Source organism: Ovis aries, chromosome X (assembly GCF_016772045.2).
Source record: "Ovis aries strain OAR_USU_Benz2616 breed Rambouillet chromosome X, ARS-UI_Ramb_v3.0, whole genome shotgun sequence".
In the NCBI taxonomy this organism is placed as follows: Eukaryota; Metazoa; Chordata; class Mammalia; order Artiodactyla; family Bovidae; genus Ovis; species Ovis aries.
Window position 1 is genome coordinate 127,096,063 of NC_056080.1, and position 17,673 is coordinate 127,113,735.

The window sequence follows — 17,673 nt, forward strand, 5'->3', positions numbered from 1 at the left end:
CACACAAGCCTACAAGGAAGGAGCAATTGTTTTGCCCATGGGAGGGATGAGAAGGCCAAAGCTCAGAAAAGTTAAGGAGGGACTCCCCCTCAGTCCATGGCTGGTAAGTGGCTTGGATCCTAACTGGAGCAACTCAGCTTCAGGGCCCATTCCTTCCCCACTGCACTACATGACACTATATTCTCTTGCCATCCTATCTAACAACCTGGATAACTCCCAGGGAACCCAACTGTGATAGGGCAGCGGTGTGTCTCTTGGCCCACCCAACCTTCAGATACCAACCAATGCTACGGAAGGATCCAAGTTCAGGATGTTCATCCGCTGTGGGGGTTGCAGACAATGGAACGTCTGGTCGTCAACCGTTCCATTCTCTTCAGTGTCAACAAAGGTCTGGGTGGTGTGAGGGTCCAGGAAAATGAGCTCATCACCTGTTTTGAATGACACCTGATTAGCCTTTGAAGAATCACCGGCCCTGGCCCCACTGCTGTCCTTGGAAGGGTCACTCTGGTTGTCCTAACCCCTCCCTTGGTGACAATGGGAATGAGATAACAGAAAGCCGGAAGGAGAGTAAGCATGCTTGAAGGAAGCCACCCACCCTCAAAGCCAATCATTCCAAGTGAATATTTGCCCTAGCATTTACATCTCCTCAAAGTCCAAGTACAAAAATGGAAAGGGACAGGTTTGGGGACAAGGGAGGAATGAGCAACCACAGATGACATGGCGGGCTCGGTGAGCAGCAGTAGCCAAGAGGTGGTAGGTGGAATCACCAGGCCATGAGTCCAGGTGCCATTAGGGAAGCTTCCTGACTCTTTCAACACTGGAAAGCATCTTGCTCTAGACCATAGGTTCTTAGACCTATGGTCAAAGAGCACATTTGGACAAGAAAAAGGCCTTGGCCTCCCAAAGAAACGGGAATGCTGACTGTGCCACAGACGAGATACCAGGGAGGTGACTTCTGGTCTTAATTTGCTAGCAAGTTAGTCAGTGTTAGAAAGTCAGTAATTCCTTGTCAGAAGGCACTGCTTGGTCACATGAGTATCAGCACAGATATATCTCACCGGGAAAACCAGTTTGAGATGATCAACCACTACAAATGGGAGAAAAAACAATGCTTCATCAAAAGGAAAATGTCTATCCCAATAAGGACTTGGTGGGGGGTGGGATTTGGGATAATAAAATCTCTACTTTTATTTGATATTCAAAGTGTTGAGAGTACCACTAAAGATCATGAGCTGATGTACCTAAGGGGGCACCCCAAACTCACCGTCCGGGCCTGAGAACCAACTGGGCCTCTGTGTTCTAGACTGGATTAGGGAAGCAAAGGCAGATCTGTCTGAGGCAGGGGGATGGGGTAGGGAAGGACACCCCGAAGGTCTCTGGAATGGCATTCAGGATTGTGTTGGGAACATCTAAGTGCTTCTGTTGGCAAAGAGTGTTTCTGACGTCCGATGCCAAGTTTAATTTGTCTCTATCACAAACGTAAGACAAACCACTCCACTCTGTCTTAATTTTCTTGTTTTTAAACTGAGGTCACTTGGCCTGTTCGAGTTAGTTCACAGAGTATTATCAGAATGGGAAGATCTCACTTCTATGAACTGCTTGAAATACAATACAAACGCAGGATGTATCTTGCTCAGACTCTTTGCAACCCCATGGTATGTAGCCTTCCAGGCTTCTACATCCACAGGATTTTCCAGGAAAGAATACTGGAGTGGGTTGCCATTTCCTTCTCCAGGGGATCTTCCTGACCCAGGAATCAAACCTGGGTTTCCCACATTGCAGGCAGACTCTTTACTGTCTGAGCCAGCAGGGAATCCCCTTAAATGATCTGAGTGAATTGACTCTTCTGTAAAACAGCCTTATTATGTGATCTTTTTGCATGGGTTCATGCTCCTTTGGGCTTCCCTGGTGGCTCAGACAGTAAGGAATCCGCCTGGGTTCATGCTCCTTTGGGCTTCCCTGGTGGCTCAGACAGTAAGGAATCCGCCTGGGTTCATGCTCCTTTGGGCTTCCCTGGTGGCTCAGACAGTAAGGAATCCGCCTGCTACGTGGGAGACCTGGGTTCAGTCCCTGAGTTAGGAAGATCCCCTAGAGGAGGGCATGGCAACCCACTCCAGTATTCTTGCCTGGAGAATCCCCATGGACAGAGGAGCCTGCTAGGCTACAGTCCATGGGGTCGAAAACATGGGGTCAGTCAGACCTGACTGAGTGACTAAGCACACCCACGTGCTCATTCAAAAATTGCACAGCCATGTGTCTAACTTACTGACTAGCCAAGTTGTTAGTTCAAACCAGTGGTCAGTCTTTGACAGGAAAGGAAGCATTTCTTCCTCCAGAGGATCCTGCGCCTTCTGCGTTGGCAGGAAGATTCTTTTACTGCTGAGCTACCAGCAAAGCCTTTGGTTTAAGGTACTGGGAATAATAACAGTGTCCTCTCTGAGTCTGGCCCTTTTCCATGTGTGTGTGTGTATATCTGTATGCGTATGTATGTATGAGTGTGTAGTGGAGCTCTGTGGGTTGGCCCATTTCTGACATTGCTTAAAAGAGATAGAGTAGATTGAAAAAGCCCTAGAAATTACATGGGGACTGTATCAAGGTCTCCAATGAGGCCCAAGAAGAAGGAGCAGGCAGGTCCACCATCTGTAGACACCCAGTTCATGTGACAGAGCTCCAGGTGGCACCCTCTACCAAACCACAGGAGACAAACATCTCTTCTCTAAGCAGAAAACGTCACCCAGCCAGGCTGTCACCCTGGCCACAGTCTTGTACACCAGGAGCATCTCCCAGCCTCCTACTGGGCAAGAGACCACTAGAGAAGCAAGGGGGTATGTTAGCACAGACAGCCAAACTGGGGTCAAACTCTGGCTTTGCTACTTTTGAGCTTAGTGACCTTGAGGAAACTACCCCTCTAAGTTTTCCACTAGGCATAAATGGAAATAATGATCTCTACCCCTCAGGGTTAACCCTATCTATCTATTTATCTACAGCTAGATACATCTCTATATTTGTGTTGCTTAGTCGCTAAGCTGGGTCCAACTGTTTTGTGACCCCATGGACTGTAGCCCGCCAGGCTCCTCCGTCCATGGGACTTCCCAAGCAAGAATACTGGAGTGGGTTGCCATTTCATTCTCCAGGGGATCTTCATGGATCAGGGATTGAACCTGTTATCTCCTGCATTGCTGGCAGATTCTTTACCACTGAGCCACCAGGGAAGCCCCATCTCTATATAACTATTGATACTAATCTGTATCTCTCTATAAATGTATTTATATTTCAATATAAATGAAAAGCGAAAGTATGAAAGTGAAGGTAAAGTCGCTCAGTCGTGTTCGACTCTTTGCGACCCCATGGACGGTAACCTACCAGGCTCCGTGGGATTTTCAAGGCAAGAATACTGGAATGGGCTGCCATTTCCTTCTCCAGGGGATGTTCCCAACCCAGGGATCAAACCCGGGTCTCCTGCATTGCAGACAGTCGCTTTACCATCTAAGCCACTAGGGAAGCCCACATTATATAAATATATATATTATATATTATATAAATATATATTTATATATCATAAACAATATAATAATCCGTATATGTGCTCAGTTGTGTTCGACTCTTTGTGATCCCATGGACTAGCCCACCAGGCTCCTGTGTCCATGGAATTCTCCAGGCAAGAATACTGGAGTGGGTTGCCATTTCCTCCTCCAGGGGATCTTCCTGACCCAGGGATCAAACCACATCTCCTGTATCTACTGCATTGCAGGCAGATTATTTACCTGCTGAGCCATTGGGGAAGCCATTATCATGGCCACTATATATATATATAATTTAATATATATATATACACACACATACATGGAGAGAGAAAGGGGGATGGAGGAAGAGAGAGTACCCTCTGTAGAGTTCCTGGTTCAGATAATGGAAGCTCTCATCTGTCCCCTCCCTTCAGACGTTCTACCAATCTGGTCCCCCACCCCAAACCTAATACAGTAACTGGGTGAGCCAGAAAGGGGGAGTTGAGGTGACTTTAGAGCCTCAAGTAAAGGTTAAACAGAAGATTTATGAAATTAATGGGCAAATGGACACTATGTAAACCTCTGTTTTGGGAACTGGGGATTGTCACACCTCTTTCATAAGCAGTCCAACTCCACCAAAGTCTCCCCAGCCCAGGGGCCCCCCAAGAGAAGAAGGGCTATGGCAACTTGGCAAATTCTCTCTGGGTAACCTGGGATAAGGAGGCCAGGGTGCCCAGGAATTCATTGAGATCCCTCCACAATTATTTTCCAATCTGTTTTCAGTTTGTCTTTAAGCACAGACAATAGGAATTAGATTTCTGCAACAGTTTCTTTGACAGGAACCCAGAAGCTTAGAAACAGAGAACATCTAAATTTATAAAACTCCAAGTACTGGGTTTTGAACTTTAGAAAGTAAGTAAGTGAACTCACTCAGTCGTGTCCGACTCTGCGACCCCGTGGACTGTAGCCTACCAGGCTTCTCCGTCCACGGGATTCTCCAGGCAGGAATACTGGAGTGGGTTGCCATTTCCTTCTCCAGGGGATCTTCCTGAACCAGGGATCAAACCTGGGTCTCCCACATTGGGGGCAGATGGTTTAACCTCTAAGTCACCAGGGAAGATTTAGAAAGTAAAAGCCTCCACTTTTCAAATGTTCCACCAAGCTGTAGTTCTTAAACTCGACCAGGAGGTGGCAGCATTCAAGAGCGAGCCCAGCAACTGCAGAGAAACCCCACCTTAAGGAGAGAAGAGTAAGCAGCTGAAAGCAGCACTGGGCTCAGGCTGGCTCTTTACTGAGTGCTTTACTGTGAGGTGACAACATGGTGAGCTGGGGGTCAGCCCTATTTTCCATAAAGGGAACCTGAGACTGAAAGAGTTGACTCTCTTTTCCTACTGTCACACACTGAGCCAGCAGGAGGCAGGCCACATACAGGGGCCAGGTCTGTCTGTTCCCACTCACCTCACCTCCCTGAATCTCTGAGGAAGAGACGGGTTGGGAGGGTGGCCAAGTTCATCTCACCGTGTCCTCTGCACATCCCTCACACCATTCCCCAGGCCTGCTCTGGCTGTCCTTTGTACCCTAAACTCGCAAGTTCCTCAGAGCCCACTCCGGCCAGAGGTGGCGCTATTCCGCTTCCCTGGCCACATCGCTCCCTTACTCTGCGGCACTAACCAGGTATCTAGGCCCCTGGTACTCAAAGTGTGGCACCAGCGGTATCTGCCCTACCTAGAGAGAAATGCAGGCTCTCAGGCTCCACCCCAGACCTGCTGAACCTGCGTGTTAATCTCAAGGTGATGCGTGTGCACATGAGAGTTTGGGAAGAGCCGGGCTGCTCCTTTTGTGTGCCAAGGGCCTTCAATGCCTCTGGTCACAGCTAGTGAGGAAGATGGCGGGGTTTCCAGAGGTGTCCACTGAGGCAGGAATGTCGGGCTGCTCATCAGGATCCACAGTTGCTTAGTTGTTTTAAGGCTGAGCCTCCATTATCATAAAAGGGATACCTCTGTTTTCACCTCCTCTAATTTCCACCCAGTTAAGCCTCTGAACAATAAGCTAGCGGGCCCAGCTGTGTGGTCTTGGGAAGTCAGAGGATGGCTCCTGGCCCAACTGCCCAAGCTCCAGTAAGGAGGGGATCGGCAAGCCCAGGGAAGTGAAGCCCTGCCGCCCTGGGTGCCAGAGGGAAAAAGAGGTGCTGAAGCAATGCTGTGACCTTGGGGTCGTCCAGTGTGAACACAGCCATGGAACCATCATATTGAGAGGCAAAGAGATGGAGACACTGGTCTCTGTGAGGCACAGGTAGGTGTTACTCTCCAGGCTAGAGGCAGGATGAGCTGCCTACAGGCCACAGCATCTCCAGGCTAGGCCAGGGCCTCCTAATTGGAATTGCCTGGTCTTCCACGCAGACCTTGTTGGGCCCGCCCTCCCCTAGCCCACGGTGACTTACTTGTGATTACTCTTTTCTTACCTAAGAATCCTATGAAATAATAGGCGTTATTTGGTTTTCCTCCTAATGCCCCTAAAGACTGTGGCATCTTAAAACACTCCTGGAGGGAAAGAGAACGCAAGATTCTCAGCTCACATGTGGACTGCTGCTCACGGATCTCCGGGCTCACGATGGTGGTGGGATGGGCAGGCCACAGGCGGCTTGGGGAAAGGTGTGACTTACTTTGAAGGCGTCGACATAGACGGGGTTTATTTGGTTTATGCCTAGGCGGAGGGGCACAATAAGCAGCAAGGGTTTCCAGGCCGTGCAGCAGGCCGAGGGGCCCTTACTTTGGGTGGAAGCAGTCAGAGACTCCAGGGGCCTCTCAGCAGGTGTGTCGGCACTCAAAGACAGGGTGCGGCACATTTTTTCTAGAAACAGAAGACAGGGCTAGGTAAAAAAGGGGGTACCCAGCCCTAAGAGATGCACCATGGGCAAGACTAAGGGAGACCTGACGTGACAGTCCTCACCTGGAAGGCCCTTCCCGCTGCCACCGGGGCCCTGCTGCCCTACTTGCTACAGGAAGCCCAGGGTACTCGTCCAGCCCTTACTTCTCTTCCTTCTGGCAACTGAACACTCCTTGTGTCTCCTCAGATATGATGGGCTCATTGGGAGAATCTCATTTGTCAACTAGGCTACAAAGGCCTTGGAAACAGGGACTGGATCTGTTGGTCTCTTGAGCCCCATGTTGGAGAGTACAGCGGAGGCGGGGGAGGCCAGAGAAGACCCACGGCTGGTTTAACTGATTATCTGCACCTGGGGTGTCCTGCAGGGAAAGAATCTGGTACTTCACTGAGGCACACCAAAGATCCTCTCATTTCTTCCCCTTTCAGAAAGCTGAAAGGGAAGAGAAAAAAGGGCACAGGCAATGATTAACCAGAGCCCTGTGCTCCCCTGTCTTGCTAGAGGGGCAGGCCAGAAAGAGCAGGTGTATTTACTCTTTCTCTTTCTCTCTCTCTCTCGCTTTGTCTTTCTTTCTCCCTCTCTTCCCCCCACATGTTCTGAATGGTAAAGAAGAACCTCCATACCCAACCACCCGAGAAGGTAAACCAGCCAAGGACTCACTGATATCTTCGATGACCACGGTGTTATCCATTGAAACATAAACAGCCAAGGAATTCCATTCATCAAATAAAGCAAGTTTTCTGCAAAGCAACATACAATGAAGTCACAATTGGGGAAGATGGACATCTCGGCAGAAAATAGTACCACCTACATAAGTCCAGTGTTCCAGAAGTTACCGAATGCTGAGCCACACAGAAGTTGTTCTCTCTGTGGGATTCAGGTCAGGTCTGGCTCCTTTGACCAAGCTCTGGAGTATTCCACGTCCAGGGACTTTGAAAATGCCAGAGTCACTGTTCCTGAACCTCAGAAAGAAGGCCTTACTTTTTATAAAAATGGAACAGGCTGCCTCGAAAAATGATGTTACTCCTACTGGGCAAGAGAGGACCAGTACACCTGCTCCCAAGAGATTTTGTTTTCTTTTCTTAAATGTGAGACATTCTGACTTATTGCTTAAAAAAAAAAAAAAAAGGAAAACTGTTACTTAACTATATGGGCTTAAATATGTTACTTAAATATATATATATGGGCTTCCCTGGTGGCTCAGAGGTTAAAGCGTCTGCCTGCAATGTGGGAGACCTGGGTTCGATCCCTGGGTTGGGAAGACCCCTGGAGAAGGAAATGGCAACCCACTCCAGTATTCTTGCCTGGAAATCCCCATAGACAGAGGAGCCTGGTGGGCTACAGTCCATGGGGTTGCAAAGAGTCAGACACAACTGAAATGACTTAGCATGAACACACACACATACCTGTGTGTGTATGTATATGTGTGTGTGTGTGTGTGTATTTGTTTAGAAGCATATATAATACAAAGAATAAGCCCCAGGGAAATCCAGAGGAGAGAGAAACAGATAGAGGAGATGATCTCTTCGTTCCCTCTCCAAGTGCAGTAAGAATGTTGTCCCAGGAGACTTGCTGGGCCTTGTTGGTCAAGAACTGAAGACATAGAACCATAGAGCATGCTAAATTGTGTGACTTCAGAGGCTTCCCTGGTGGATCAGCTGGTAAAGAATCCACCTGAAATGCAGGAGGCCCCAGTTCAATTGCTGGGTTGGGAAGATCCCCTGGAGGAGTGCGTGGCAACCCACTCCAGTCTTCTGGCCTGGAGAATTCCATGGCCTGTATAGTTCATGGGGTTGCAAAGAGCTGGCCACAACTGAGTGACTTTCACTTTCAGAGGAGATTATAAAGAAAACCCAGTTAAAAGAGAGATTATCTGAGTAAAATATGTTGTCTATTTCTCCTTATTTTCTTCTCTAGCCAGTTTGAAGAAGACATTTTAACCTGGCTACTATGGGATTTTGGGGTAAAGCCCAGTCTCAATGACCAAAAAAATGAAACAAAAACACATTCTCTCCCAAACTAAAGTAGCTCCCAATAAGAGGTTAGTTACCATTATATTTTCATTTCATTCATTTTATCTTTCCCCAAAATAATAATAATGTAATCATTATCATCACATAGTGCTGTTCCTAATAATAACATTCATGATGAGTAAGAATCCGCCTAAATTCTTTTTAAAATGTATGTTTCCATTTACTTGTTACTGGGAAGTTCAAATTTTAGAAGAAAGAAGCAAATTCTGAGGGATGTCATTTATAAACCAACCATATCAAACTAGGTTTTGGGATCAGCACAGCCATTCCAATTTTTTATACTTTCTACCCTGGCTTCTTGCAGTGGTTCCTAAAATACCACCAGATCCTCACTCACCTGAGCAACAATGGCCCAAAACGCACTACAGACTAAAGTAAGAAAGTGGCCTCAGAGAAGCTGCACTGTTAGCAAAGGGTGATTCCAAGATAATACATTTCACTTGGGTCCCCAAGAAATCCAGACTACTCCCCTCACAAGCATATTTCCAAAACATTCCAGCTCACTGAAGGTTGGCTAATAACTGAAACAGTGCCCCATTTGTGTTTTGCATGAAGCAGGTCCTGTCATCATGCTCCAGAGAGCCTAAGAATTAAAGTAGCTACCAAAGAAGGCTGCAGCTGCTAAGTCGCTTCAGTCGTGTCGGACTCTGTGCGACCCCATAGACGGCAGCCCACCAGGCTCCCCCGTCCCTGGGATTCTCCAGGCAGGAACCCTGGAGTCGGTTGCCATTTCCTTCTCCAAGGCATGAAAGTGAAAAGTGAAAGTGAAGTCGCTCAGTCGTGTCCGACTCTTAGCGACCCCATGGACTGCAGCCCACCAGGCTCCTCCATCCATGGGATTTTCCAGGCAAGAGTACTGGAGTGGGGTGCCATGCCTTCTCTGACCAAAGAAGGCTGCTGCTGCTGCTAAGTTGCTTCAGTCGTGTCCGACTCTGTGCAACGCCATAGACCCCATGGACTGAAACTTACCAGGCTCCTCCATCCATGGGATTTTCCAGGCAAGAGTACTGGAGTGGGGTGCCATTGCCTTCTCCGATGGTTTCAATTTTCTGATGCCTAAATCTGATGCCTAAATCAGCATCAAACTCTGGCTGCCATTTTCATTCACTCATTCATCAGGTATTTATTGAGCACTTACAGGTACAGGGTAAAGCACCTGCCTGTAATTCGGGAGATCCATGTTCGATCCCTGGGTTGGGAAGTTCCCCTGGAGAAGGAAATGGCGACCCACTCCAGTATTCTTGCCTGGAGAATCCCATGGATGGAGGAGCCTGGTGGGCTACAGTCCATGGGGTCGCAAAGAGTCAGACACGACTGAGGGAGCTCACTTCACTTCACTTCACTACAGGTACCAGGTGGTTTAATGTGCTAATGTTATAGGAGTGAACAAGGAAAACACAATTTATGCCCTCATGAAGTTTCCATTTGGTAATAGGCTGTCAGGAAGGAGAGTGACAATAGGTGAGGTGGCCTGTGGGTGTAAGTGCCAATGCCACTCACCCCATTCATTTCCAAAGCATTGGTCCTGGTCTCTCCATGTTGCCTCTTGCTGTGGGAGGTGAATTCTGGGACTTAATAGGACAGCAGCAAAAGGACCATGCTGGGGTACCCTGAGTTAACTAAAAGATGACAAACTGATTCCAAGACTCCCTTGGGGTTTGTGTCTTCCAATAGGTGGAAGTTCCTTGAAGCAAGAATTATACCTAATTTATTTGTGTACACCCAATACTTAGCATAGTAGAAGTGCCCAATAACTGTTGAATGAATCAATGAAGATTTTTTTTAAATACCATACAAGGTGGGAGTCTGTGCCTTCCCTAGGCTGGTTCAGGCTTCCCCCTCATCCTTAGTACAAACCCTTTGGCTTCAAAGTAACCCTCAGGCTGATGGTTGAGTGTCTGAGCACCAATCTATCGAGGGGATATGGGATGAGTCCTGAAGGGCCTCTACCTGGACTGGTACTCATGACTACAACTCTGATAAACAAAGACAGTTGTCTACACACATTACACACTTCAAAGACGTATTTGAGCAAAAGGGTACAGATGTTTGGTGGCTCACTGGGATGGCAAGAACTGCTTGGTTGATGGGATACTGAGCTGGTGGAGGCAGGCATAGGAGACAGTAGAATAAGGCTCACGCCCAACCTTTTTACTTACTTCAACACCTGTGCAACTGTATTTGGTCCAAACCATTCGCCAATTGATTTCCCTTCTCCTACGCCCATCTGTGCTGTTTTCATGTGGAAAAAATAAACATGTCAGCGAAAGGTCTTCCAACAAACCACAAATTCCTAATTTTCTGCATAAATAATTAAGCAGATAGATGACTTAGTGGAGCCACATATAAAGCAGGAGACAAGAAAAGCAAGTACAGGGATTTTCTTGGTGCCCCAGGGGCTGAGATGCCGAGCTCCCAATGCAGGGGACCTGGGTTCAATCCCTAGTTGGGGAACTGATGCAACTAAGTTCACATGCCACAGCTAAAAGATTCCATGTGCCAAAATGAAAGATCCCACATGAAATAAAAAATTTTAAATTAAAAAAAAAAGAAAAGCAAGTACAGGCAAAGTAAGCTGAATTTCAGTGTTTCTTTCCTTTTAATTGGACTATGCAACAGAAAGACAGGCTTTAAACTACTCATGTGACCTTACCCATTTGATGGATAGAGTAGCAACAGTCTTTTCTATCTAAGAAGCACTGTAGGATTCGTTGGTATTCTTTGGGTTGTTCTTTCTGTTTCTCCCAGTTCCAGTCTTTTTAGGAAAAAAAGAGTTAAAATCATGTTTATAACCATTTGTTATCTCTGCAGTCTTACTCTGACTACAAGGTTAGAAGGAAAACAAAGGCATTACATCTAGAAAGTGGGAACCATCAGGTCAGAATACTCCCAAGTATCTTTAATATTGATGACCAAGACATCTGGAAACGGATTTCTTTCAGAGACTCAGTGGGTGTAAAGTAAAAACAAGACAAGAAATTGACCAAGAAATTGACTTTGCCCATGAGCTGGAGTTGGATAAATATTACTTGAAAACAGGGATACAAGCCCTTTCTGGTCAGCTACTCAGTGACCAGGATGTCACCTTAAAACCCAGCAGTATATCCGGGTCTCATTCAGACACTGTAGTGTCTCATGTCCACACAAACACCAGTGGCTTTGGTTTGTATATTTCAGCAGCACTGACAAGAGTCTCATGGAGGGTGAGGGGAAGTGCCATCCTGACACACCAGTATTTCCAGGGGAATAAAAACAATTTGCAAATGAGAAGGTTTTTTTAAAGAAATGCACACTGCCATTTTTTCCACAGCCTTTTTAAAAGGCCACATTGAGCTTTGGAAAAACAAATACCTTTGTTATCAGGTGTTGATGGTTTCCTTATGACCAAAACTAAAATAATTACACCTGTAGAGATCTGATCTGTGCCTCGGGCACAGCCCCCCAGTTCTACAGGGGCTGCTTATGACTTGCTGAAGACAACTCTGAAAAAACTCTCATTGTTACCTCTGTGGACAGGACACACTGTTCCCAGTCCCTCAGCTCTAGGAACTCTGTCTAATGGGAGAGATTTCTGAGTCTTAGTTGGCTTCCAAGACAGAAATTTCTCTCCTGAGGTTTTAGAAAGTGTTTGAATTCACAAGTGAAATCTACTGGAAGGCAAAGGCCATTATCTCCAGAGTCTTTGTTTCTCTTCACTTTTGTATTTCTGAAACCAAATGTTTAAACTTTATATCCAGCAGTCTTCAGAGGGTGAACAGCATTCAACTGTTTTTCACCAGCTACTGAACTGTCTGACTCTGGGGGAAATCCTGATTAGCTGGCTGGTATGTACCACTAAATATTTACTGATGACAGTGATAAGTCAACTAATACCCCACCTCAACTGCAAAATAACCAAAAAGGAAATGCTCCAAAATACTTTATAAAATCACATCTTCTCATTCGAATATCTTAGCTATGAGATCTATTTCCACATTCTTCCTGCTACTTGCTTTTACATTAAAACAATTGAGACTGCTGATTGTGGGGAAAACTCCCCAGTTTGCTCTCCACAAGATTCATTTCCAGAAGAATCATCTTGAAGTGTTTCATAAATGAGAAAGTAAAAACAGTAAGAATGGATCTGTTCCAAGAAGTATGTGTACAGTAGAGAAATCACTGGACAAGGAGACAGAAGACCTGCATTCTATTCCCAAATCCATGACTCTTGCTGTTCAGCCTGGGGCAAGTCACCTTATTTCCTGAGCCTCAATTTCCACATCTGTTAAACAGAAATTATGATACTACCCAGGGGATGCAGGCACGGGACATTCTAAACCCTGAAAAAAAGGCATGAAGCCCTAAAGCCTCCCCAGACTCTTCTCCAGTCTTCTCCGGTAACCGCAGGAGTATGTGTGAGGTTGTACAGTCAGGGAAAGGGAGTCAGTTGTTGTACCTCTGAATCTCAAGGAGTAACAGCTGAAGATTTCAGCAGCCCAATCTCATCCAAGATGGCCTTTCATTCCCTCATCCCCAAGGCAAACCAGACTTTCACCCAACTTCCTGAACTGGCATCTAACCAAGGTCAGCCCACAGGAAGTATGCATATGTTTTAAGAAAGCAAGACTCGAGTGTTCCAACAATGATTACTGGGAGGTTCTAGTTTTAAGATAGTGTGTACTCTTTATTACTTAAAAAATTTTGTAAGCTTTATTGAAGTATGACTGACAAATAAAAATTGAATATATTTAGCTTAAACAGCATGATTTTTAAAAGGATATATGATGTGATAATTTAATAAACCTATACATTGTAAAATGATTATCATAATCTACTTAACACATCTATCACTTCACATACTTTTTCTTTTTTTAAACTTTATTTTTATTTCTTAAATTAATTTATTGGAATATAGTTGCTTTACAATGTTGTGTTGGGAAGTTCTTAATAAAGCAGCCTCCTGAGAAAGCTAATTTAAGGATTCCTTCATTATCAAGTAGACCTTATCAGTGAACCCAAACCAAAAGAGCACTGGTTCCCTCATTAGGCACTTCCCTTAGGTTACTGACATCTTTCACCAGACAAATATTTTAAATGAGGTCAAAAAACAGGCTCACCACCACACCTTCTTCCGGCTCCTTTTGTTATCTGACCTGTTTAAGAACTCACGTGAACAATAGTGAAGATGGAAACTCTATGATACACTTGACTCAATGTTCAGTTCTGTCCCAGGAAAATAACTCTCTGGCTTAGTGAGTTACAAGGAAATGCCAGCTGTTTCCTTCTCATGAGAGGGTTTGTTGACTTGTCAGCCCCACCACTTGGGCTTACAGAGAGCACTTCAGGACCTGCAGCTCTGTTCCCTTTAGCACCAAGGCTAAACCATCAGCAGTAAATGTGACTGCAGAGGTCTCCGAGACAGAACAAATTTAACTCACCCCTTCCCAAGTGTCTGCAGATAAGGGCTTGAGCCAGCATCATCTGTCCACAGCGTAGCATACATCCCCAGCCAGCATCAGATGAAGGGCCTGTTCCCCCTGTTGGCAAAATGGATGAGAATGAACGTGAGTTCATTAAATTGCGCTTTCCTGAAACATCAGCATATTGGAGAATCATACAATATAGATAGGCACACATACTCAGAATAGAGAGGCAAGAGATAAAGCCAGATATCCAACAAGGTTTGTTACAGGGTAGAACTTACAAAGATAAAGCTGAGTTAACCAAAATGGGTTCTATGACCTAAGGCAAAATAAACAAATGAACAAAACCTGCCGTGTATGTTTTCTGCTTAGAGATATCCAGGCATGCATTCCATTTTGGTAGATGACTGACTACCATGTATGACTACCAACACTTAATCCATGACATGTCATCATCTGCCTGACCAAATCTGGCTTTTCACAGCTCACTTCCAGAGGAAGGCAATCTTATCTGACTTAAAGAATAAATGCTACCAAAGTTGATCATCAGTATGGTCAAGGAAATCTGGGAAGCTCTTGACCATTCTAAATATACATTATGAAGCTCTGAATGGTAAGGAGAATGTAAACAGAGGAAAGAGTCCTAGGTTAGGCATCAGAAGACCAGTCTCTAGTTACCTAATCTAAGTCTCATCTGTAAACTGGAGATAATAGCATATACCTTGCCTACTATCAATGGATACTGTAAGAATTATATGAGAGAGTATCTATAAAAGTATTCTACCGCCCATTCAAGATGATGTAAATATTTGGTATAATGAGTATGGTCATAACGTTGTTTAGTCTCTAAGTGGACTCTTTGCAACCCCATGGACTGGGGCCCACCAGGCTCCTCTGTCCATGGGATTATCCCGCAACAATACTGGAGTGAGCAGCTATTTCCTCTTCCAGGGATCCTCCTGACCCAGGAATTGAACCCGTGTCTCCTGCATTGGCAGGTGGATTCTTTACCACTGAGCCACCAGGGAAGCCCTAATATAAAATACTATTAATAAATTAGAAATATACTATATTTTTAAAAGGTACAAAACCAATTAATAAGACAACAGGTTCCATTTGAAGAACACTTGATGTAACAAAAATCCTATATATGTGGCCGCGTTGGGGGTGGGGGCAGCGCTCAATATCCTTTTTCAAAGTACTTTGAAGTGAGACAACTTGGATGGCAGAGGAGACATTATGGTTTCATTGCTTCGTCTCCCAACACAGAAGTGGAAAAGTATGCTATAAGCATGGTCTCACAAGACTAACCGTAAACGACATCATCAACCATGTAAGACAAGTGGTCCAAGATGGCCGTTCCTTTCCTTTTGTTGTGGGGACTGAAGGAGAGTTGCTACAGCAAAATGAGGAGAGTTGAGCCAACTTGTCAGCTGGAAGCAGAGTCCATTGGCTCTTGCTAATGGTGGGATTATAGGCCAGATTAGTATGGAAATATGCAATGAAGCCCACATAAAGAAGGGATCATCTCTTTCAAAACATTGTCAGAGTTGAATTGCAAATGTTTTCAAATCTTGCAAAGATCTCTTCATCCAGAAAAAATTAACAGTTTAGAATTAGAGTAGTAAAGATTGTTCTTTTGTGTATTTTACTCAGGTACTTCCTATGGAGAGCAAAAAAAAAAAAAAAAGTCTGTGTGAACTTCATTTTTCACACTTATCAGAAAGATAGATTTCAGTCCAGTTATTAGGTCCAGTCCCAAAACAAAATCAGTCAGACAGGTTTCCTCTAGGAGAATAGCTTCCACCAACTGAGTTTGGTGATCCTTTCTATAGGACCACAAGATTAGAAAGAAGTAACCCTGTTTGCAAACATTTACAAATTTTCTCTGGAGGGATACTATTTACTTAGCTCATTAAACTGTCCTTTTTTCTAGACAGCAGCTGGTATTCTTAACTGCCAAGGATATCCACTATAATTCATTTCTCAGTGGCAAAGTGTTTTCATATCATAGGAAGAAAAAAAAAAGCAAGATAATTATTTTCTTTCCTTCAAGGTACAGTCATCTTTAATAATCAAATAACTCCATAAAGCAGTGGATTGTATCAAGTTAAAAGTGTGACTGTTTCGTTGCTCTTAGACTTAAAACAATATCTCTAGTGCCCAAACACTTAGAGGTGGGCTCAAAAGTAAACCGGCATTACACATTAACACCACGGAACCATACATGCTGAGGCACATTGGCAACGAAACTTCTGTATGAAGCATAAGACTTAATCAACTACTCCCCCAAATTAAATTCTTCACCATAGTGAATTGTTAATTCTGAGGTTTCCATTATATCACTGATAACCTCAGGAAAGCTATCTATAAGGAAGAAAGCACAGTATAACAAATGATATACCTACCAATTGGTGAAAATTTCCTCCTGTATGTAAACCATAGACGAGCACTTATATCAGACAACAGCTTAGATTTTTCTGTAATTAAATGTGAAATTAAAATTAAATCACCATATCCCATCTAAAGATATCTGTCTTTGATTTCTGAGCCAGGGGCAAACTAAATTTCAAATAACCAGTCATTTTCATTGTTATGAGGTTAAGGGAAATTCATAAGAAATCCAATCTCATTTTAGCCAAATAATTTCAGTATTTCCTCCCGCCTATATTTTGACCAGAGCTACTGGCTACAATGATGCTGAGTGGCTCCTATCTCCTCACTGAACTCCATAGCCCCAGCAGGTACTTAACACTGAGATCACATGGCCAAAAGACACAGACCAGGAAAAGCAAGGATCTTGGGCAACCTAATGACAAGGCAGTCAGCCCCTGCCTGATAGTTGGCTGGATCTCTCATCAGCATCCATAGTCTGTTACCTAAAACGAGGGATAGGTTGTTGGCATTTGTGTGTGCACATAAATCTTTAACTAAAAAGATGTCCCTGCTAAGCAAATTAAGTGTGTAAGAAATTAGTGCACTGGCATTTCTAATAATCTAAATGGTGATATAACATCACAAATGCTTTTGTAATTTTTTTTCAAAGCATGCTTTCCTGTATATATTTTACGGTGTAAATTTACTTCAGTGGCCACAAATATGGCTTCCACATGCCCATCTGTACTTAGGTGTGCTTCTGTCTTAGGCTTCTTTCTCCTCCTTCTCAAAACACATCTATCTTCGTAATTCTGTACAGAATTTATAGTCACTGCACTTTAAAACAAGAAAAGGCAATTCGGTGTTAACCAATAGTCTCTATTTTCTCTTCTGCCTTTCCTTTGAACAAATCAGAAAGCTGAGCTGTCTGGATGTTTCTTCCCCTTCATGTCGCCAGCGCCTAGCACAGTATGGGAAGCAGATGTAAAATGGTCAAGAGTAAGACTTCTGGAGTCATGCTCTGCCTGGGTTTGAGCCCTGATTCTGCTCCTTACCAACTGTGTGGCCTTGTTACTTAACTTCTCTGAGCTTCAGTTTCCTCATCTATATAATGGGGAGAAGAATTGCACCCACTTCACAGAGAGATGAGTATTCAACAAGATAACACTACATGGAAGGCAGTAGCTTCCATGGTACAGTACACAATAAACCTGAGGGAGATGTTAGCTATTATTTTATCCCCTTGTCACAAATGCTCATGCCCCTCACTCCTTCCCCTGATATTCTCTATGTCTTCTGGCTTGCCTATATGCTAGAAAGGCTGGGGAAAGTTGTATAGGCATTTTGTAAAGATTTATTTATTTCCTGGCTACGATGGGTCTTCAGTGTTCTGTGTAGGCTTTCTCTAGCGGTGGCAAGTGGGGGCTACTCTTCATTGTTGCACGTGGGCTTCTCAATGGCCTCTCTTGTTGTGA

At 44.6% G+C, this 17,673-nt stretch overlaps 1 protein-coding gene across 10 annotated transcripts in view; it reads right to left on the minus strand.

Moving 5' to 3' along the window:
- Positions 1–17,673, minus strand: part of ATG4A (autophagy related 4A cysteine peptidase) — an 81,641-nt gene that overhangs the window by 14,438 nt on the left and 49,530 nt on the right. For 6 of the 10 annotated variants that reach the window (XM_060408100.1, XM_004022431.6, XM_060408101.1 and 3 more), the window contains 8 exons: positions 16,231–16,302; positions 13,838–13,936; positions 11,074–11,175; positions 10,580–10,652; positions 7,048–7,127; positions 6,166–6,353; positions 5,965–6,043; positions 283–428 (listed from right to left, as the gene is read on the minus strand). In XM_060408100.1, the coding sequence (XP_060264083.1) occupies positions 283–428; positions 5,965–6,043; positions 6,166–6,353; positions 7,048–7,127; positions 10,580–10,652; positions 11,074–11,175; positions 13,838–13,936; positions 16,231–16,302 (839 nt within the window). The remainder of the gene's footprint in view (positions 1–282; positions 429–5,964; positions 6,044–6,165; positions 6,354–7,047; positions 7,128–10,579; positions 10,653–11,073; positions 11,176–13,837; positions 13,937–16,230; positions 16,303–17,673) is intronic. The other 4 variants (XM_060408103.1, XM_012107574.5, XM_060408102.1 and 1 more) reach the window with 1 other exon arrangement.